We start from the raw sequence: 22390 nt of genomic DNA, 5'->3' as shown, positions 1-22390 counted from the left end.
CTCTGTGGGGAGAGGATGTGGGTTCTTTCTCTCTGAAAGTAATAATCCATATCCATGGAGGTACAGGGCATGACTTGCATTTCGGTTGCCTCAGCTTGTGTGAGCTTGAGCTCTTGGGACTTGCTAAGATTTCTGGATTTTCCTGGTACCAGTTCCCCATTTTTAACACTTGGATCCTGGGCCATCCAGAAGTGTTGTGTTTCAGGAAGAAAAAACAGCCAAAGTAAGATCAGTCAGAGCTTGGTTCATCACAAATGCTGGACACAAAATGAAGAAGTTGGTGAAGGTGCCCCTGGAGAGCAGGGCTTGCTCTGAGGGGTCCTGCCCTGGCGGCTCCTGTGGCGCTGGCTCGGGGCGGGCTGCGGCCGCAGCAGGAGCTGCATCACTTAGGAAGATTTATTTCAGATTTCATTAACAATTTCTGAGCTCACAGTAACAAGGTTACGTACAAAGCGGATGTCTCAGTAATGTGAAACTCCATTACTGAGGCTCCTCTAAACCTGCCTGGTACTCGGAGAAGGCTGGAAGCAATTGGGGGCCTAAACAATGTTCTCGGATCTGATGGAGTGCTTAATCCTGGTATTAATGTGCCGTCAGTGCTCTGAGGGAGACCAGGGCCCTGGGCAGAGCCTGTCCTGTGTTCGGGATGTGGTTGCTCTGACCTTTGGGTGCTGGCGTTCCAGGGGCCAGACCCAGGGGCTGTGACCGGTGGGTGCTTCCAGGGCAGGTCTGTGCCCACCCAGGGTCCATCCTTACCACAAAGCACATACAGCTGGGACTGGGAGAGAAACAAAGATAATTCCCCTTCACCAGTCACCAGCTTCTGTTTACTTGTATTTTATAAATGTCAGCTTTTTTAAGCTCCTTTGTATTTGCTGCTTTTTGTGTGGTGATATCAGTGTTAGATTTAAATGAAAATGTCTTTGGAATAAATTACTGTGGCTGCTCTGCACTCAGTGGAATGGAATTAAGCTTAACTAACAAAACAATTCCACACTGCTCTTCTTGTGCATTTGCTAATGAATCCCAGCTCCTCACCAAATGCAGCTTAGCACAGCTGAGTAAAAACCCCACATTTTATTTATCAATGATGAACTTTTTCTTCCCTACCAGAAAGCAAGACTTGTGTATGAAGCTGTGACACTGTTTAAATGAATGTGTTCACACAGCATCCCTGTGAGGGTGCTGAGACGCTGGCACAGGGTGCCCAGAGAAGCTGTGGCTGCCCCATCCCTGGCAGTGTTCAAGGCCAGGTTGGACACAGGGGCTTGGAGCAACCTGCTCTAGTGGAAGGTGTCCCTGCCCATGGCAGGGGGTTGGAACTGGATGAGCTTTAAGGTTCCTTCCAACCCAAACCATTCCATGATTCTGTGGTTCTATGGACATGCACTGGTGTCAGCACAGCAGTGGATGTGCTTAACTCTTGTTGGTTGGCGACAGTCCTTGAGCAAATGCAAACCTCAGAGGAGAGTCGATGGGCAGAGGCTGATGCTCACTTGAGCCAGCAGCCTCTGCCCATGGGAGCCGGGCTGGCATCAGGTGCTTCCCTCCAGCTTCGGTTCCTTGATTTCAGTAGTGCTGGAGAACTGCAATGTTCTGAGTGAGGTTTTGCATAACATCAATAACAGAAGGAAAAACCTTAATGCCCACTTAATGTGTTTGCTGGGAATTCAATTACTGCCTATTGCCGCTCTGTTGCAGCATTACTAATTGCACACGGGGCAGCTCCATAATTTATCATAATGATTCCTGGGACGTGTGACAGAAGATTCCTCCCCCCAACAATGCATAAATACAAAAAGGATAAAGCAGTTGAGACTGAGGCAGGGTGCAAATGCTGCTGCTGAGGATGTGCTCGGAGGAAATGGGTTGGTGTCATGATGGAGTTTTAATTTAGATTTGTTTGGGTCATGTAGCCCCTGCCCATGGTCCCTCACTGCATCTGACACCCCCTGGTCCCTCAGTACAGCCATGTCTCACTGAGGGGTTTGTTTCTTTTTTAATGCTTAGAAGTGAGCATAAGGAGTGAGATTCTGCCCCCCCTGAACACAGCAGCCAGGGCAGATCTCGTGGGGCCTCTTGCTGGAGGGTTCAGGACTCCCTGTTTCTGTAGCTGTGTGTGTGATGCTGGTCTGTCACGGGTGGGTTGGGATGAGCTGGCTGTTAGTGACGGGGACCTTTGTGTCACTAAGAGCACTAAGGATCATGTGTCTACCACAGGTTTTTCCTTAGATGCTTCCTGTAGAAGAGCACCTTTTCTCTTCCTTTTTTGGGTTGCTGATTGCTTGGGGATGGTTTGAACTACTGGTTGTTGACAATGACACATTTGTTTCTAAATGAATCTGTGTGAAATTAGACTTTAATGTACCTAGAAGAGAAGTAATAGGAATCTGCTTCAAAAAAAGCCCAACAACCCCCAACCCCCCCACCCTCAACCCCTCCTGGCAAATGAATTTTCATTTCAAAGAATCTCTGGGTATGCTTCTACTTCACGGCTATTGAATTATGAGCTGAGTAACTGCTTTAAAAGTGCATGGGAGCACTTTAGAGGAGTTTAAAGTCAGGAATGTTCTGTCCCTAATGGAAGTGGAAATGGCAGAGAGGATGTAGGGATGAAAGAGATGGATAACGGGTCTAGGAACAGGTCTAGCTGGGGGCCAGCACCGAGAGCTTCCATTTGTGCTAATCGGGAGCAGAAACTTGATTCTGCATCTCCTTGAAGTGGTGATAACTTGGTAACCCTGAAAACAACCTGATGGTGGCCAGGCTGGTCCAGCTGGCTTCTGGGTAGAATGGGCACTTTGGGGGGCTTCTGGGTAGAACAAGCGCTTTGGTGCTCTTTGGGTGGAGTCTTTGGATTGGGTTTGGTTTTGTTGTTTTTACATCTCTCCCAAAGCAGGGTTTCCTGGGAGCAGAGCTTTCATTTGCTGGCTTTTCCTTTCCATGGAGGTAAAAATAGCTGCTCAGTGCTCCCTGGGCTGTACAGAGGAGCAGCCGGAGCTGGCCTGCAGCACACATGTTGGGATCGGGACTGCAGCAGGAATGCCTCATGAGCAGTGATGGGAAGTCAAAGTATTTTTTTATTGTCATGGTTCTTAACGCACAGACTGCTTTCAAATAGGAAAGAGCTAAGCTTTGTTTTCTTGTAGGTGTAGAGCGTGGGGTGTGCTGTTCCAGCCTGGCTGTCCTTCAGAAAAATAAGAGATGTCAAATTTAATATCCTTGTAGTGCTCGAGGGGAGAGTTTCTCCTTCTATTGCAAATGCTTCCATCCCTTTTTGCCTAAATTAAACCACAGGATCAGGGTTAATGGACTTTTTCCTTGTCCCTGGCAAATTACCTTTAATTTTGACAATTATGTAGAAATTGTGGAACAAAATCATGGGTCAGTGGCTTGGGCTGGACTCCTGCCTCAGAAGCTGTAGCCCTTGCCTGCAGAGATGTTTTTCTGGGAATGGTGTTCATAGATCAAACAAGGTAGGATGTTGACACAGCTTTTGGCAGAGGCATTCATCTGCCCATGTGATGTTCCACTTCACTAAATTAATTTCCTTTCCTATTTTCAGAGCTGTTGAGCGCTGTGTAAGCAAATGTTTGAAGCAACTTGTAAGAATTTCCTCAGCGTGTCTTGTAAGACCGGAGTTCTGCCCTGCAAGGGTTGCAAAGGACTTGTACTCATTCCTCTTCTTTCCCTGGCTGCAGCCTAACAGAGGGACAAAAAGGCCCCGTGATGAAGAGGAAGAGGAAATCAAAGCCCGTCGGAAGCAGGCGAGCGCGCGGGAGCACAGTCGTCACCGGGAAGAGGAGTCGGCTGTGCTGGAGGAAACTGATGATGAGAAGAAGAAACTCCTTCAGATAATTGAGAGGGATGGTGAGGAGGAAGAGGAGGAGGTAAATCGCCAGTGTCCTGTGGGAAAGGGGAGGCGGGGGAAAGGAGCAAACACTAAATCACTTCTCTGATTTCCGTTTCTTGGCATGCAGATGATGAGACCAACTGGTGATTTCCACATGCCTCGTGCAGCATGAGGTTATGGTTTTACTTCCCTGCCCCACAGGGTGTTCATTAATTCCAGACAGGGCTTCTCACAGATATCCTCTGAGGGCTTAAGGGGGGGCAAGAGGGAGGGGGAAGGGAAAGCTTTCAAGCCTAATCTCTGCTTTAGGCTGGAATCACCTTCTAAAATGTACTTTTAGGAAGCAGTTCGTGTTCTATCCCATTTCCTCACTGCTGTTCATCAGTGCCCCAGCCATGCAGCGCCTCCCCTCTCCCCTCTCTGGAGCTCTGCAGCAGCAAATAACCAAACATTCTGCTGTACAGGAAAGATCTTGGGTCAGGGGCGTGGCAGCTGTCAAGGGTAAATGATTTCAAGCCTTGGAGACAGAAATCCAATGCAGCATTGGCCTTTCTGCCAAGGGCCAGGGAAAAGATCACTTTATAAATGTGACACGTGGGTTGGTATAAATCTAGAAGATATTTGCTTCCTGCTGCTGGTTTGATAAAAACCCAAGTGATATTCACCACTGCAGGATCATGTAGGTTTGTAAAGTATCATTGTTCTCTGTACACAGCGTTGCTGGCATTCCTCTCTGAAAGGCTCCCTGTTTTTTTGATGTCGAGCTATTGCCATGGCAGTGGTTGCTGATAGCGAAGGATAACGCAAGGATTTCTGTATGTGTGAGCTCCTGTGAGATGAATGGGCTCAGACAAGGTCCTCTTGACTGGCTGGAGCCTCATGGATTCCTGCAGTGCACAAGTCCCTTGTCTTTGTCAAGCAGAGTTCACTCATCCAGACATCTTAAGGGCTGACGTCCAAGGTTCTTTTAGACCCAAAGTCTCTCATTTATTGTCTTACATGCAGTTGATGTAAGCGCCATCAAAATGCGCTTTGTACCAGGAAATCTGCTGGAAGGAAGCTAATCTGTGGGACGCTGCAATACTGAATGCAAATTAAATGAAGATACAAATAGAGGAGAGGGGAGAGGTTCCGCAAGAAATCTGTATCAGCAATGTTTTAATAAAAGTGCACTAAAATGATGAAACGGGGAAGATAACCGCAGTGTGTTTGAGGTGTCGGGGAGGGAGCTGGAGTTCTGTCACTGCTGTGCAGTAAATGTGTGTTGCCAACTGAGAAACACCTCAGAAGCACTTAAAAAAATAAAAAAGTACTAGAGTAAAATATTGATTTATTTTTTTTTTTTCTTCTGAAAATAGCAGTGAAAGCTTATCCAAGTGAGGAAAATACAAAGAACATAAACTGGGGGTGGTTAAATGTAGAGCTGAGAAAGGAAACAGCACAATGGGCTTCTGGAAAGAAACTGTCCATGGGCATGAACTGCTGGGGCAGCTTTACTCTGGTACATCAGAAGCAAAAAGCCTCGATAAGTGCTGATGGTGCTGGTAATAATGGGTGTAGAAGAGCAGTGAGAGGAAGATGAGCCACTGCAGGGCTGGTTTGGGGTTTTTCATTGATGCTCAGGGTCAGAAAGGGTCAAGAGCAGTTCTGGTTCTTTTCCAAGATCCTTCCATCGTAAATCCCAGATTTATAACAACCTTACAGGGTTTTGCTCTCAGGAGCTTGCTTAGGTCCGAGCTGGAGTAAATCCACAACTAACAGTAACGGTGGGGGGTTTTGTCAGGTTTCCGCCCTGACACTGCGGGGTGGCCGCTTGCTCCTGAAGGGTCTGGGCACAGCCACAGTCTCACCACATCACTGTGCTCTTGGTTTTGCTGGGTAATTGTTCCAGCCATCCCAAGCTGTTTCATGCCCTCTCTGGTTTGGTTAGGAGGAACCTCTGGATGAAAGTTCAGTGAAGAAGATGATTCTCACCTTCGAGAAGAGATCTTACAAAAACCAGGAGCTGCGGATCAAGTTTCCTGACAATCCAGAGAAGTAAGATTGGGCTCAGTCCCTACTGCCCTTTTCCCTTTGATTTTAGGTTTCAGCCCTGAATCAATTTCTTGACTATACAGACGTTTTCAGTTACACAAGGCTCATGTAACAGCAGTTGTCACCATGTACTTCTAAATTGTATTTGAAACTAAATTTGTTGACATGTCTTACCTGGCATCTCCCAGAGGGTGCTGGGGTCTGCTTTGAGGGGGGCTGTGCACTTAACACACCTCATGCACCTTTTCCCTTGTTATTAATCATGTTTGTGTCTCCCCAGGTTCATGGAGTCCGAGCTGGATTTAAATGACATCATCCAGGAGATGCACGTGATTGCCACGATGCCAGACCTGTATCACCTGCTGGTGGAGCTCAACGCGGTGCAGTCCCTCCTGGGGCTGCTGGGCCACGACAACACAGATATCCTTTGGTTGCTAAAGCAGCTCTCGTGAGAGAGGCTTTCTGCAGGCTTTGCTATGATCTTCTATATCCTGCTCTCACAGGCTCCCGTGTTTTTCCCTTCTCTCCCACCACACTGAATTTATGTCTCTTTTTGTCCAGGTGAAAGCCTTCTCCAAGTAATATTGATTCTGCATTTTTTCAGTGCTGTTATTCTTCTTTCTTGTTTTATGACCCTTTCATCCAGGCGTGAGTGGCTGTGTTAGGGTGTGAGCAGATGAGAGCACAGGAAGAGCTGAGGTGTGGGTTTAGCAGCTCCTTGAACTGTGAGCAACCTTTGTCTGGAACAGCCCAGGTGAGAACAGAACCAGTTTATCCCATTCTCCCGAGGGCTGAGCTGTCACACCATCAGCTGTTTGCTGTGGGCTTCCTCACCGCAGTGCTAAGCCTTGGCTTGTAGGTGTGGTAAATTCTTCATGTGCCCACACCTTCGCTTTGGTGTGCCCAGAGGTTGGGGTTCGAGTGGCCCCTCCAGTTACGTAAGTACCGGAGATGTTTCCGTGCTCAGTTAGTTCTGGTGTTGCTGAACTAATCCCTGTGTGCCCATCCCTTCTGCCTCTGACCATCTGAGGACATTTTGGAGAGAGTTTTGCCTACACTGTTAGAGACTTCAGTAGCTTTGAACAAAAACAGTGTCATGTTTTGGGTATTCTGGTGCCTTGATGCTCAGCCTATAGATTGAACTACGCTTGGCTTACCGCTGGGCAGCCTTCAGGAGCAGAGCCCAGCCTGTATTGCTTGTGATGTATCCTGCAGTAGATGAAGCTGGAAGATTGTGACAAGATTTGGAAGATGGTGTGTCTGTGTCCTGACAGACACAGTGAAGGCCAGCAGAAAGGTTCTGCATGTAGACATGGGACTACAGCAGCTTTTCTTCTTCCTTTTTTATTGATTCATGACCTTAGCAAAGTGATTTATTCTTTATTTTTCTTTGTGTGAAGAAGTAGATAACACTTACCAGCTCTTCTGAGGTGTTTTGAAACGGGCAATGTTAAAAGGACCGTTGGTGCTAAATGTTGTGGTCTGATGCACAGATCTTGGTTTTCTTTTTTAGCCCTTTTCCTTAGTGCCTTGTACTAAGCATCCATCATTCATTCTTTAAGTGGGGGCAGTGATCAGAAGCTAGAACCAAAACATGAATATTTTATTGCATATCGTTTTATATTAGAAAGAGTGCTTATGTGTTTGGGTGTTGTGACTGGTATCTACCTGAGCCTTGGTGTGGTGAATGCTGGTCCCTGCAAAACACTAACCACCACAGCTTCCCTTATCTGTGGTCCGGAATGGGAGTCACTCTCAAGTAAGCATTTGTTAAGGATTCAGTGCTGTCCTGTGGGAAGCTCCCACGTGCATGACCAGCTTCATGGCTGCCAGCATTTCAGATGTACTTTTTGCCAGGCACTGCAGGGTTTTGTGTCTGTGTGTGGTGGGAAAGCTTACCCTGAATTTCTCATTCACAGGGAAGAGAGGAACTCTGGAATAGCAGAGCTGATCCATGGCTGGGGTGCACGGGAATGGAGCTTGCTGTGTCCTATCAGCCATGGAAAGCCATGTCCTTGGGTCACTGCTGCTGTCAAAGACTTGTCACGGTTTCCACTGTGAACTCTTTTTAATTGGTTTGTAGCTTGCCTGTCAGTCAGTGCAGGGGTGGAAATCTGGGCTCTGAATTGCAATTCTGGGAAAAGTGTATTTCTTGTTATAAAACTGCTGAAGTGTTTTCAGATCCGTTGGAAGCGGGACACACGCTGTAGCCATGCCTCTCCCGTGTGCCACTGCTTGTGGTTGGGGTACAAACACTGCGGGTGAAGCATCTAGACAAAACTCAGTGGATTCAGCTCAAGTTTTCTAACCACTTTTTGTTAAAACAAATAGAAAAGGATTTTAAAAATGAGTTCTTCAGGGAGAGAACTAAACAAATGGCTCTTCAGATGTGATTTAAATGTAGTGGCTTGAGGGTCTAACGCGAGGAGACAAAAGCAATGTCCAGGGGGAGCAAATAATCTGCTGAATGATTCATGCAGTTTTGTACAGCACAAGTGAATGAAAGATGATCGCCAGCAAGATTCAGTCATGAAAGACAGGAAAGCTTCAAGTGAGGTTTTGCTTTTCTATCTTCTAAATTTTATAGGACAACAGATACTCTCACTGCAAGCCTTCACAGAAGCTCCCTTCCAGAAGCAGGGTGAGCTCCTCTGCCTGTGAGCTCTTTGCTGAGCTCCCTCGGAAGAGGCTCTGTTGTCCATCCAGGCATGTCCTGCCCGTCAAGAAAATGCCCGGATAGCTTTGGCTTGGTTAAGGAGGGGATAAAAAAACAGTGGTGGTCTTGCTTATGCACATCTTCTGCAGCACCTAGACACAGGTTACTTGGGGCTGGGACAGGCAGCTCTCTGTGAATCTTTCCTGAGATCTGGTAAGTCATGACAGAGACCTTGCTAAGAAAAGATGTATGAAAATGCTTCTCCTACTGCTGCTCGTGTCTGAACAAATGCACAAGCAGGGTGACCAGGAGGCCGGATCCTTGGCCTGGGCCCTCTAAAGACATTCATCACTGAGCTGTGATGAGGATGTGCCGAAAGCTGTGTCTCTGGCTCTGCCCCAGCGGGGCTCGGGCAGGATTGATCAGCGTGTCTGAGAGCACAAGGAAGGTGGGTCTCATGAGGTGCAGAGTGTCTCATACAGCAGAGCTGTGTTATGCAGCCCAGAGTTAATGAGTGGGAATGGGGCTGGCAGGAGCTGTGCTGTTCCATGAGCTTCATGGGGAGAGGAATGTGCCGTCCCCATCGGGCTGGGCAGGGGGATCGCCCCGCTTCTGCAGCTGCTGTGTTGAGTGCATCCTACCAGGTTAGTGGGGAGATTGCTGAGAGCAGGACACCCAAATCAGGTTATCGAACTTGTTTCTCTGCTTATATTCAGTCTCGACAATGCAGGATAGTCCCTTGTTACACCAGTGCTAGCAGTTTTGGTCTGAAAAAATCAGTATCATCAAGAAAGAGTAACGTTGCCTGATGCAGTGAGCAGTCACATTTGGCTTTATCATCTAATTGTTGGGATTCCCTGGCTTCGGTGCTTTCAAGGACTGTGCTGATGCAGTCTCTGTGCTCTTGGCTCTCATGTTCCTGTGCCCACTGCTGCAGTATTACCACTTGTTTTGGATTATGTTGGGAGCATGCTGGACCAAGAGCAATCTGCCTTGGATATTAAATGTGTCTGCTTCTCTGTCAGTTGTCCTTAACGCCTGGCACATGTTTCCATAGCAGTGGTAGACTTGCTTCAAGAGCTGACAGACATTGATACTCTCCATGAGAGTGAAGAAGGAGCTGAAGTCCTCATAGATGCTCTGGTAAGTTGTGAACTCCAGGAATTTCAATGCTTGACATCTGCTGGAGCACTCCTTTTTGGAAGGAACATGCTCGTATTGCAAAACCTGCGTAGGCTGGAGATTGTTTCCTGCGGGGAGGGAGCATGAAGTGATGTTTGTGACTTGGACTGTGTCCTGCTGAGCTTCATTTGCATTTTTCTTCCTTTTTGTGGGAAAGGGGTGACTTGTTCACCCGTGAAAAGCTGAAGTTTGTGGCAGGGCTCTGATGCTTATCTGAAGTGCAGTGGGGCCACTGTGAGCTTTCAGCCTGGCCTCTTGCACAGGAGTCAGTTGTCTTCTACCCAGGAACTCTTGTTTCAAACCCCAAATCTGTGCTTGAGCTGGAACATCTTATTATAGGGAGGGTGTGTGGTTTTCCTACCAAGAAGTACAAATTTTCATGTAACAGGGCTAATGCATTTTGCAGGTGGAGGAGAGCTCAGAGGCCATGATCCTTTTTGGTGTAGAGATTAGACAATCCCATAAAACTACCTTTGTGCAGCAGAGGCTGCATGGCTCAGTCTCCAGCCTGCTTAACCCTCTGGAGTGCCTCTTGGCCTCTGTGGTGAAGGACTTCCCCTTTTCCTGGCGTCTGGGCTGGATGCAGGAGGAGGATGCCCTCTGGAGAAGTGGTGCCCACCAAAACCTGAGATTTGTGGGTCCTGCCTTTGGGCAGCTCCTGCTGGCGAGGGCTGCATGTCTGAGTCACTGTGGCTGTGTCTTGTTCTGTAACTATCATGTTGAAATTGGAAGAGTGGGAATTAGGGGTTTTCCTTTGTTTGCTTTGTTTGGCTGCTCTGTTCTACAATCCTTCGTGTCCAGTCACTGTAGTGTTACCTCCAGAGGTTAATGATGGTGGCCCCGAGCTGTGTTCCTCCAGCTGCCCTCTGGGCTGTTGTAATTACTCTCCTTCGTGGGAAGATTGCTGGATGATGAGATGGAGAGGGGCTGCTGGAGAAGATGTTTTCTGTAAAATGTGCAAAGAGGTAGTAAATCAAGTGAAGTTCCTTCTTTGTTTTCCTTGTCAGTGATAGTAGCCAAGTTCTAGAGGCTTTATTGTCCTCTTTGAAAGAAACAGGCCAGGCGAAATGTTGGAGAAATGTTTAGATATCTGCTTTTGAGATGACTTTTGCTTTCTTTAAAGGAAGTAGGTGTAATGCTGTAGGGATCTGGGAAGATTGCTGCACTCCCTTCCACACCAGCTGATACTTGTACTTCTTCCATGTGTTCACTGGGCCCAAGGCTAGTAGTTAGAATGGGAAATGTTATTTTGTTTAACTCTCCCAAGCTCATATCTGCAATGCAAAGTTAGCCAAAGCCAGGGTGGACTCTGCCTGACTGCAGCTTTAAAAGCACACTTACTTCTCGTGCTGGCTCCCTGGGGAGGAGGCTCCACCTGCAGATGTGGGTTCCTGCTCCTGCTGTTGATCTCCGCGTTTTGTTGGCTTGTTTGGAACATACACCTTGCTTGGATCTAAGTGCAAGGGAGGCTTCACTGGTGACCATTCGGCTTCTGGATTTGAGGCTGTGTGTGTGAGCATTGGTCCTTCAGGTTTTTGTACCCCTTAAGGTGGAATATAGAACAGAAATACAGGCAAACCGGTGGAAATGGAGCTGCTCAGAGAGCTGCCAGCCTGCCCGTGGCGCCTCCCACTCGGCATTGGGAGGGATTATGAATCAATCAGGCTGCTTCAGGAAATAAGACTGTGACAAGGTGCATGTTTTCCTCCAGATGTTTTTCTGTTTAATCTGAAACACAAAAGTTGTTTAATTAATTAGGGCAAACACAGCAGCAGATCTACTCAGTGATTCCTTTGTTTCCTCTGAGATTTTAGAGCAAGACTGTTAATTCCTTCTGCTTGTGCCTGGCAGGATGCTTCAGTACAGCTTATTGATTTTTACTGTTAACACCCCCTTTCCCCCCCCATTCTTTCTGCTTCATCTTCCTCTTTTTTTCAGTCATCTCTTATCTGTTTCTCTTTCCCTGGTGTTTAGGTGGAGGGCCAGGTTGTGGCCTTGTTGGTCCAGAATTTGGAGCGCCTGGATGAAAGTGTGAAGGAGGAAGCTGATGGTGTCCACAACACACTGGGTAAGTGGCTGTTGCCTGTCACTTCTTTCTCTATTTTGTACAAAGGGGGTGGGCTATCCCTCCCCTTCCTTCCCTCCCTCCTTCCCCTTTGAATTGCCCAACACTACCATTGAGGACCCAGTGCAGCTTTTCAAGCACAGCTGCAGCTCATGGCAAATCCTTGCCCCCTGTGCCAGTGTTTGGTGCCTGGCTGCGAGTAAGGGGCTGCATGGCTGAAGCTGCATCAGGAGAGCTCCACGGCCCCTGTATTTACTGTGAGTTCTACTCACTCTGTTACAAGAGCTGTTTATGTCTTAGCAATATATTTAACTTCCAGGTAGTAAAACATTTGCATTTCCTATAAGTACATCATTACCTCTCCCCAGTCTCAGCACAGCACAGTAACTGCTTTGCAGTGTGTGACTGTTATTAGCATTTAGACCATAATTTGGGATTGTCATCTCCCGAGGACTGGAAGAATGAGAGCGACTGGAAACATGAGGTTTGGAAGTTTTACTGCTGTGTTACTGTTAGTTTTGTTCTGAGCAGTGAGAATTGCTGCTGGGGTGAAGGGAAGTGTCTTGGGCTTCTTCCAGCAGGAGCTGGTGTCACACTGAGGATGGGCTGTGTGGGCAGTGTGAAAACAGAGGGTATTGTACACCTGAGCCTAAGTCTCACTCAACACAAAGGTGGTTTGTGAATAAGATGTAACTGTGAGGAGAGCAGCGCAGCCCCGGCAAAGCAGTGTTGGTGCAGTTGGGAACCTGTGTTCTGTGTCCTTCTTCTCAGCCATCGTTGAGAACATGGCAGAGTTCCGGCCGGAGATGTGCACGGAGGCCGCGCAGCAGGGCCTCATGCAGTGGCTGCTCAAGAGGCTGAAGGTGAGTTTCTCTTCCTCTGTTGTTTGGGATATAGCCCAGTAAAAACCGACTGGCTGCTGGTCTGGAAGCTGCTGTGATCCAGACAGTGCTTGGCAGAACATGAAAGGCCCAAGACTGTTTCTTGTGGGCTCTTCTGCTTGTGTAGGTTATCTCTGTGGTAAGTTCTAACACTTGTCAGTACCGTGAATTCAAACCTCGCCTCAAACTGGGACATGTCCCTTTTGACTTACTATGAACCAGCAAAACTGAAGGAGTTGGCTCTGTGTGTAAGTACCACCACATTCCTAGCTCAAGCACCGGTAGTGCCAGAACTGCCAGCGCCCACCTTCCTTCTCCAGACCAGTTAGTATGAGCTTATAACACCGTGTAAAATAAGCCAGTTTCGTGTGTGTGTGTTGCAGAAGCCAAGCTAAGGACAGTAAGGCAAAATTTGGGGTTTGTCCTTTGTGGTTTAGTTTAAATGGACATGACTGTGTCTTGTCTTCATGTCTTACAGCAGAAGGTGTCTTTTTTCTGTTGGTTTGATTCCTGTATGGTGGATTTCTGGTCTGTGGCTGAGATTTGTAGGGATATAAAAGCTAACAACCAGTGAGCAGGGGACTAATACAGAACACTTTATGCCTTTCCTTTGTATGTTTCTAACACTTCTTTAGGTTTCAAGTGGTGTCTTTGTTTAACTGCTGGTGGTGGCTTTTTCTTTCAACTGCTCTAATTGCCTTTTGAATTCAAAATTACTTTTCAATACATTTGCATCCTGTGGCAGTGAGCTGCAAGGTTTAACTCTGTCCTGTGTGAAGAGATGCCTAAACATTCCCTGGAAAATGTTGCAGGAAAGGAATGAACAGTTCAGCTCTCTCTCAGAGCTAGTGAGGGAAACTTAGCAAACATTCTGACCTTTCCTAACTCTGTTAGTAAGGTCTTGGCACTTCTATACTTACATGTCTTTATGATTAAAAGGCCTCTGAGTCACAGAAATACTCCGTCAGCTTTGTAAGTGTGCAGATACCCCTCTGTGCACCTCATGTACTTGCTAGCAGAAGTAACCTATAATTTCTCACTACAGGTAGTAGCATATTTGTATTCCTTTTGCTTAAAACCCTAAAAGTGAAGTTAATTTTAGTCCAGGCAGGTCTGCGCTGCTGCCTGCCTCGTGATTGTGCTGGCAGCTGAAAGACTGAGGAACTATGGACAGCAGAATAACCACAGCTTGGATTCTCCAGTGTGATGCCACCAAAAATGGATGTTTAGGGTGTTCAGGATGTGGTGCTGAAGGTGTCTTTTGCTTCAAATTCGGCAATTTGGTTTCATTATGATTTTTATTAACATATTTGAGTTATGGAGGGAACATATGAAATAGGAGTGCTGTGACCATGCAGGCTAAACCCACCTCGTGTTCAGTGGCTGGGACATTGTGCCCCTTGTCTGGAACTCTGCAGTTTCTATTTTGTGTCACTGTGAGGTATGGTCTGAATTCCAGGTTTTGGTGACAGTGCAGCCTTTCAGAATAGGGGTGAGCCCCAGTGTTCATATAACCTCATGGTTATACTGTGCCTGCAGGGTTTGAGCCAACTTGGTCAAACCTACTCATGTAGGACAGAGGGAGGCATCAGAGCTGCTGTTCCTACCTGTGTGTGTGAGCACACACAGGCACCCCGTCACCCCCGGCCTGGAGGCAGTTACTGCTGCTTTGTCACAGGCATACTGCAAAATTCTCACTGTATTTGGTTGAAGTGCTGCTCAGGCACTTGGTGACTTGATTAATGTGTTCTTGAAATCAGTGAAGCGGTGCTGTGCCCTGATGGGTCTCTTCTTCCTCCTTCACCAACAGGCGAAGATGCCTTTTGATGCCAACAAGCTGTACTGCAGCGAGGTGCTGGCTATTCTGCTCCAGAATAACGATGGTGAGATGTGCCCTGATATCAGTATCCTGGTAGGGTGGGAGCCAGGCTTCTCTCCAACCACAGCAGCACTCCTCTGCCTCTGGCATCCTCTGCTGAGCTCCTCCTGTGCTGTGCTCTCCTGCAGCCTCATGCATCCTCTCCTTCTCTGCGGCTTTTGTACTCTGTCAGGCCGTATCGATTTTGCTCGCTGATGTATCAGTGTTAGATGGCTGTAAAATCTGACAGTTAGCTTCATTTTTCTCTCTCTTTTCCCCTTCCCCCCACCTCCGTCTAGACAACAGAGAATTGCTTGGGGAGCTGGACGGGATCGATGTGCTGCTTCAGCAATTATCTGTGAGTAATTCACACACGTCCTCTCTGCGTCGGAGGCTCCTGGGCTGGGTGGGAGGAGATGGAGCAGGCTCTGGGTGTAGCACTGCCCTGGCAGGCAGGAGATGCTGAAGCACTGCTGTGCTTTCTATTTACTGGTGACATCGTCTGTGAGTGACTTGCCCAGGGGTTCTCTGGTAATGAGCTTATCCATGTGCTTCTGTGAACTGCCAGTGGTGAATTTGCCTTTCCCTTTGAAGGCCTGTGTGGTCTTTAAGTCACACATTGGTCAGTATGGGGTCAGGGCAGTAGAAGGGCAGCAGAGTTACAAGAGGGAATGCATTGATGATGGGTACAATTGCTGGCTTGGGCACATCGGATGCTGAGGTCTTGTGATAGAAGATGTTCATGTGCTCTACAATGGTGTGCACCACACTGGGCCCTCCATTTGAGGTAATTCTTCTTTCTTTGTCATGCAGGTGTTTAAACGACACAACCCTGGTACAGCCGAAGAACAGGAAATGATGGAGAACCTCTTTGACTCCCTTTGCTCCTGCCTAATGCTCAGCTCCAACCGGGATCGCTTCCTGAAGGGCGAGGGTCTACAGCTGATGAACCTGATGCTGAGGTACCCACATAACTGTGGTTTTCTTGCCTGCCTTTGATGTACCAACACGTGTTCTGGCTAGATAGTTGTGGTTTTCTGTCTGTCTTTCCAGCATGTAAGTCGGACCTTCTCAGACATAAGCTCCACTTTGTCTTTAGCCCTGTTTCCTAAGAACAGGGGTTGCTACAAAGCCTCAGGAAAATAACTGTGCAGATCCGTGGGGTAGACACCCAGATGGAAGAATGCCATGGGTCAGGCCACTAATCCCCTGAGGATTTAAGACCCTTGTGAGGGAGAACCTTTGGATGTCTCTAGGGAAAATGTTTTTCCTTTTGTTGCCAGTTCAAGCTTTGCTGTGCTGTGTGTCCTCCGAGTTGGTGAATTTTTGTGGGTATTGATACAAAACCTGGTTTTGTGAAGTGGGCACAAGTATTTTTCTCTTGTGTGTGTTCTGTCACACTCTGAGTCACCAGGGCTTCTCCTCAAACCTTGCCCCATTCTGCCTGGTGTCCTCTGTGCTGTCTGGCTTCCTCCAGACCGTGGGGCTGGTTGGCAGATGCCACCATGAGGTGCTGTGTTCCTGCAGCTCGTGGCTGGCTCACGTGCAGCAGCAGGGAACCGAATAAAGACCAAAATGTGGATTATTCAAACAGGAACACTGGGTTTTTGTGAGGCTAATTAAAGAAAAGCTCCAAAACTAAGACCGAGAGGGAAGACTCCCCCTGCTTGAGTGCTAAGCTGCTAAGCCAGCCTTGCAGAACTAATGACTTGGAGTTCTTTGCCATGTGGGTGGGACCAGCATTTGGTTTTTAATGGCTTTTTCCCCATTTTTGGGCTCTGCTGTTTACTACTCTCTGCACCAGGATTCCAGCTGGAAAATTAGGACAAGAGGAAAATTTCTCCCTGGATGCATTTCTCCCTACCAGTAGTTGCAAAGGGGTTAGGAGGGACAAAGCATGACTGAACTGCCAGCAGCAGCTTGTCTAGTGAAGGAGTGTCCAAGACCTCAATCTTGGGATGCTTTGGGACCTATGGATGGGGTTGGTAAAGTGACAATGGAGGAAAAAAAAGTAACATGGAATATTTTCTAGAAGCTTCTCTCGCTGCTGCCCATACACATGGGCTATACTGACAGCTGATGGTTTTGTTTATTTTAACTCTTCTGCTTGCCTGACCTAGATTAGAAGAGCTGGAGCTCTTGCTGTTTGAGCAAACAGCGCTTTGGTGAGGACACAGCATGTTTCTGGAGCTTTCAAACCACCAAACAAAGCCAAGTGCCTGAGAACTGACTCTGCAAGGGTTTGCTGTGTGTTTGCTTGTGGGGTTTTTACATATTTTAATATCCAGAAGAAATTAGACGGCTACTAATTCTGTTAAGCAGTGTTATCATTGGAGTGTTCTTGGTGGATGCTTAGAAGCTCCTTCAGGTGCTCAGGTTTTCTTGGGCAGTTCTGCTTTGGTAACGGCAGGCTGGTGTCGTACCTGGGGAGTGAGCTGTGGTAGTTGTCGTCTGGAGCTGCACGGGAGTATCGTGCTCCTGTGTCGTCTTGATCCCTCCTGATAACCAAGGCAGACGAGCAGTGCCACGCTGCTGTGATTGACCACCTCACCCACAAACAAGGCACAATTATTTTTCTCTCCTGTCGGTGTCCTCTGAAGGCTGGGGGCAGAGATCTGTTATGTTTTGGTGTTACTTTGAAGGTGGTTAATCATTGTACCGTGGTCTGTGCAGATGAAAGGACAAATAAGCAAAGTTGAAAGTTTATTGACGTGATGGGAGATGGATAAACTGTGTGAGAATAAAGATATCAGGCTGGGATCTCCGTTACTGTCTTCAGGAACACAGCATTCTGTATCTCGTGCTGCCCAATCCATCTGCCCAGCTTGTTCTGTTAATAATGGTCCTGCCCACAGGCCTGCAGGGAAGTTGAGCATCTTCCAGCTGAGCGGGTAGCAGGCTTGAGAGGCTCCTGTGGGCAGTAATGGAAACAGGGCTGTTTGCTGCTATGCTGAGCCTTAGAATGTGTGGCCAACAGCACAAGGGGATGTTGCGTTGTGAGAGCTTCTACTGGTTTATGAGGAGATGGTGGTAACACCTGAAAATGAGCCCAGTGTGGGTGATAGGCTTCACGTGCATGTCCATAGCAAGCAGTGTCCTGACTCGGGGTGCTGGGGGGGACTTGGGGACGGAGAGCAGAGCTTCACCAAGCAGGCACATGGAAGAGACACCAGATTGAGCAGGGATGGAGCGTGTGACAGCAGAAATGAAGTGGGAGGTTTTGGAGGAGGGGGAGAGCATGGGTGTATATCATTATTTGAGCTGCCTCTCTGCAGCAATGGAGACTGGTGTATTTTATGGAGTGTCTTTATAAAACATGAGATGGTTTATCAAGGTGGGAGCCACCAGTGGAAAGTTTATAAATGTCACATGGAATAAAATTCAATTTAATTTTTTTAGGTCAGGAAGCACTTTTTAGATCAAGAGCCCCTCAGCCTTGGTAACCTAACTGCAGTTTACCTTACAGAGCCAAAAGAGAAGCCCAGGCCTGTAGTGTCAGTTCCTCGCACGCTGACAGGAAGTTTATTGCTTTTGCTGTTAAATTGTGTTAAGGTTTGGAGGAGAAGCAGCTGCTTGGTTCCCAGGGGATGTGTCGGGAAGATTCTCTCTTGCACAGGGAAAACGACGTGTGGCTTTCCCAGTTAGTAACTGAGGGCACGAGAGTGTGCACAGGGATGGACGTGGCGGGGGGAGCTCATGGCCGTGTACGCCACTCGGGCAGCACGGTTTGGCTCTGGCTGCTCAGTGGCTTTTCTTGACCCTGGAAAAGCATTTGCTCTGTGCAGCAAAGCCAGGGTGAGGACAGGCAGCTCCATCCAGCTCCCCAGAGCTCAGCTCCAGCTATTTCAGGGTATGGGTTTTTTTGACATTAAAATCCTTTTATGTTTTCTTGTCCTGCTGTTCCTAATGACCCTGTGGAAACTTAGACTGTCTCTTTACTAAATCTTCTGGTTAATTAAACGGAACCATTTTATGCAGCGCTTTTCCAGGAAATCTAATATTTTAGAAAGTGGGAGATGGTGTTATGCTAATGTGGAAAGCCCAAATAATGTTCTTGCCTCTTCTTTTTGAAATAATAAATGCACCAACAGAGTTCTCTTAGATGTAAGGGTATTAAAAGGAGGAAAATAATGGTTAGCAAATAAAGTTGTAACTTGGGGTTTCCTGTGAAGACTGGGGTCACTCCCTGTCGGGTGACACTCACCCGTACTTGCCTTTGAATGAGTGTGCAGCTAAAAGCTATGTCCATAAGCACAGATGAGACCAAGACAAACTGCTTGCCCTCTGGCAGAATAAATATTTCAAATAAAATCAACTCGAGACAGTCCAGTCAAGCAGCTATTGATCTCTAAAAGCCTGAACTTAAACCAATGAATATTCCAGAGATCAGCTCTGTGCAACCTTCCTAAATGCTGATCAATATGCACCTCCTTCCCCTGAAAACATTTCTCATATTGTCTGGCCTCAGAAGTACTTTATTTTTAGCTCTCTGTAGAGGGTAGGAGTGGTGCTGAGCTCCCTCCTGCACCACCCTGGGGTTGAACTGGCTGCTGCGCCGGCTCCCAGCCGCACACAGCGCTTTCGGCCGCGCTCAGTGCCGGCGGGAGCCCCGCGGCTGTGCTGGGCACGGCAGCTCCCCTCTAGGCAGGGTGTTAATACATGGCTTTTCAGTTTGTGTGTTGTGAGGGGTACGTGAAGGGAAGCGGCTGCTTTTCAGTTCGCATTGCACAGGATGTTTTAGTTTGTCCCCTGGATGAATTATGTATTCCTCAGTTTCTGGTTTAAGAGGTACAGGACATCTTGAGATCATTTCCAGACCAGCCAAGTTGCATCAGCATTCTGAACCTGCATTAGACCAGAATAGCCCAGAATCTATCTTCATCCCTCCACACGTGATTTCTGGAGACGGGGTTTTCTTCATTACAGCTGACCACCAAGCTCTGCTTACCAGGCTTACTCCTTTATTGAATTGAGTTATTGCTAGATCTAAATCCTGATCTTCTTGGTGTGTCAGTATGTGCCTTGTGTACCCAACCCAACTCCACTGCTGCTTTGTGCTGCTGTTTGCAGGGTGGTGAGGAAATAACTTCTTCCCTAGCCAGGAAATAAATAAGAAAATAAAACCATAGCGGTGAAGTATAGAAAATGAAATAAAAATAAAATAGAAAATAAAAATAAATAAAAGACATTAAAAAAGAAATAACCAAGAGAATATCCTCAACCACACTTCTGAGAAGAGTATTTGTCAATATAATGGTTTGACGTGAAGAAAATCTTGTGTAGAGCTTGTGCTTGGACTCTTTGTACTTCCCTTGTCATACCCATTTCCCTTTCCATGCTGTCTCATTAACATAGTGTGATCCAAAGCTCCTCATGTCCCTGAAAAGTTCAACCTGCCTCTTTTCAGAGAGAAGAAGATCTCCCGCAGCAGTGCCCTGAAGGTGCTGGACCATGCCATGATCGGACCGGAGGGCACCGACAACTGTCACAAGTTCGTTGACATTCTGGGCCTGAGAACCATCTTTCCTCTCTTCATGAAGTCACCCAAAAAGATAAAGAAAGTTGGAACAACTGAAAAAGAACATGAAGGTGGGTGTGCTTCAGATTCTCCTTATTGCTGTGGTGGAGGTGGATGGATGGTGAGTGTCTGATAAGCGCCTCCAGGGAGGGAGCAGCACATCACCACCTCTTCAGGGCTCCTCCTGCTGCTGGGAACATGCTCACCACCTCCTTCTGGTATCAGTACTTCTGGCAATTCCATTTCATGTGCTGGTAATAAGTTATTTTACTCCTGTAGGGTCTGTTGTTTGAAGCTCTGGCTCTGATGCAAAACTCCTTTGAAAAGAGTAATGAGGCAACTACAAATGTCACCTCAAAAGCAGTGTTTTCATGGCTCTGAGCTCTGAAGTGTGACTCAATGAACATCAAGCATTGCAGAAATAAACTGCATGCTTTTGAAGTTGCTGGGGTTTTTTTTCCCTTTTTCTATTTTTTCCCCCTCTCTCCCTGGAAAACTGCTTTAACAGAAATCTGTGGAGTCTTAACCACAGGACCTTGTGCTGAACTGAATCTAGGGTCAGTCCCTCCTCCTGGTAATGTCATGTTTTCCATTTTGTTGATAATCATAGAATCATCATATAATCCCAGACTGGTTTGGGTTGGAAGGGACCTTAAAGCTCATCCAGCTCCAACCCCTGCCACGGGCAGGGACACCTTCCACTAGAGCAGGTTGCTCCAAGCCCCTGTGTCCAACCTGGCCTTGAACACTGCCAGGGATGGGGCAGCCACAGCTTCTCTGGGAAAAGTCTGTGCCAGCGCCTCAGCACCCTCACAGGGAAGAGCTTCTGCCTCAGAGCTCATCTCAATCTCCCCTCTGGCAGGTTAAAGCCATTCCCCTTGTCCTGTCCCTACAGGCCCTTGTCCAAAGCCTCTCTCCAGGTTTCCTGTAGCCCCTTTAGGCACTGGGAGCTGCTCTAAAGTCTCCCCTTAAGGAGCCTTCTCTTCTCCAGGCTGAACAAGCCCAGCCCTCTCAGCCTGGCTCCAGAGCAGAGTTGCTCCAGCCCTTGCAGCATCTTCCTGGCCTCCTCTGGACTTTCCTGAGCATGTGGCTTGGGATAAACTTGATACACTGCCAGTGATGCTGAGGTTTTGTGTCAGTTCTGTAAAGGGTGAATGTTGTCAGAAGCTGAAGAGGCGTCGGGGGTCTCAGTCTTATCTCGTATCCGCCCTTAACTCTTGCAGCAAACCAAGGGAAAATGGAAGGAAACAGCAACAAAACAGGAGCTCTAACCCCATGTGTCCTGCTCTGGTGCTGTGCTTGCAACTCGGGTAGAACCGATGTTCCCCAGAGGCAGGAGGTGTCCCCTCTTGTGGACCTTGCTGCAGAGCATCTGCTTGTTCTGCACCTCCAAAGGACAGGCTGGTGAGGAAAAGGAGGCGCAAATCCAGCAAATGCCTGTTTTTCTTCTGGAAAACTCTGCCCATGGTGAGCTGGTGCCCTTTGTTCAGAGCACCATGGCTAAGAGCTGGTAACGCCATTACCGATGGCCGCGGCGTGGTGAGGCTGCGGCAGCCGTGAAGGCAGGCCTGCTGCCTCCTCTGTCTTGACCATGTGCGCCTCTGGCTCATGTCATTGACTTCAAATTTTCAGTTTGGGAAAGTGGGTTAAAGTCTGTCTCATCTGCTTCGTTTTGAGACTCCAGATGACACCTCGGTGCAGCCTTGGCTCCTGTGAGGATCAGGCAGCAGCCTGGAAAGCTCTGACAGGCCAGATTCTGCCCGAGCCTGTGATAGGGGAAGAGGCAAATCTGCCCTGGGGGAGACCGGCACGATCCGTGCATCCAATCTCTGTGCTGTGCCTCCATCTCGTTAGTATTCAGAAGAAATGGAGGCCATCAAGATGAGGCCAGAAATTGGCTTTATTAAAATAAACTCTCCCTAAAAGGCTGGGGCAGTAAGTCCAATTTTCTTTGTCTTGCATCGCTGGGCAGGTGAGTCCCTGAATTTCTAAGGAGGGGACTTAATTGAGACGTTTCGCAGGTCCCCAGAGCCTGTCGCAGCCGTTGTCCCGACACGTGTCCAGGCAGCACAGTGTGGTTTTACTTTGCTAAATGTTGCCCAGCAATTCCCTGTTTTTGGGGCAGTGCTGTCAGCTCTGGGAGCCACTGACTGGTTGCGAATAGTGCACCAGCTCTGTGGTGCCCGGAATGGTGTGGGCCTGGTGTGTCTGAGTCGATGGCCTCTGTGCTGTGTTATCCTAGGAATGTGCTTCCTTCTGCAGCTCTCCTTTTTATTTGTTTATCAAAAAGGATGCAGCAGTCAGTCTTGTCACTCTTCACTGTAAAAACTTCATCCTGTGTTC

The 22390-nt window shown here is 47.8% G+C and overlaps 1 protein-coding gene across 2 annotated transcripts in view; it reads left to right on the top strand.

The window, feature by feature from the left end:
• Positions 1-22390, top strand: part of CTNNBL1 (catenin beta like 1) — a 43641-nt gene that overhangs the window by 3380 nt on the left and 17871 nt on the right. Inside the window, exons 2-11 of one of the 2 annotated variants that reach the window (XM_030502571.1) lie at positions 3702-3890; positions 5784-5890; positions 6168-6307; positions 9589-9686; positions 11700-11841; positions 12562-12653; positions 14482-14554; positions 14829-14887; positions 15343-15491; positions 19937-20118. In XM_030502571.1, coding sequence (XP_030358431.1) covers positions 3702-3890; positions 5784-5890; positions 6168-6307; positions 9589-9686; positions 11700-11841; positions 12562-12653; positions 14482-14554; positions 14829-14887; positions 15343-15491; positions 19937-20118 — 1231 coding nt within the window. The remainder of the gene's footprint in view (positions 1-3701; positions 3891-5783; positions 5891-6167; positions 6308-9588; positions 9687-11699; positions 11842-12561; positions 12654-14481; positions 14555-14828; positions 14888-15342; positions 15492-19936; positions 20119-22390) is intronic. The other variant, XM_030502573.1, reaches the window with a different exon arrangement.

This window comes from Strigops habroptila, chromosome 13 (genome assembly GCF_004027225.2).
Source record: "Strigops habroptila isolate Jane chromosome 13, bStrHab1.2.pri, whole genome shotgun sequence".
In the NCBI taxonomy this organism is placed as follows: Eukaryota; Metazoa; Chordata; class Aves; order Psittaciformes; family Psittacidae; genus Strigops; species Strigops habroptila.
Note: the sequence above shows the minus strand (reverse complement) of the source record. Positions and strands in the feature narration are given on the sequence as shown.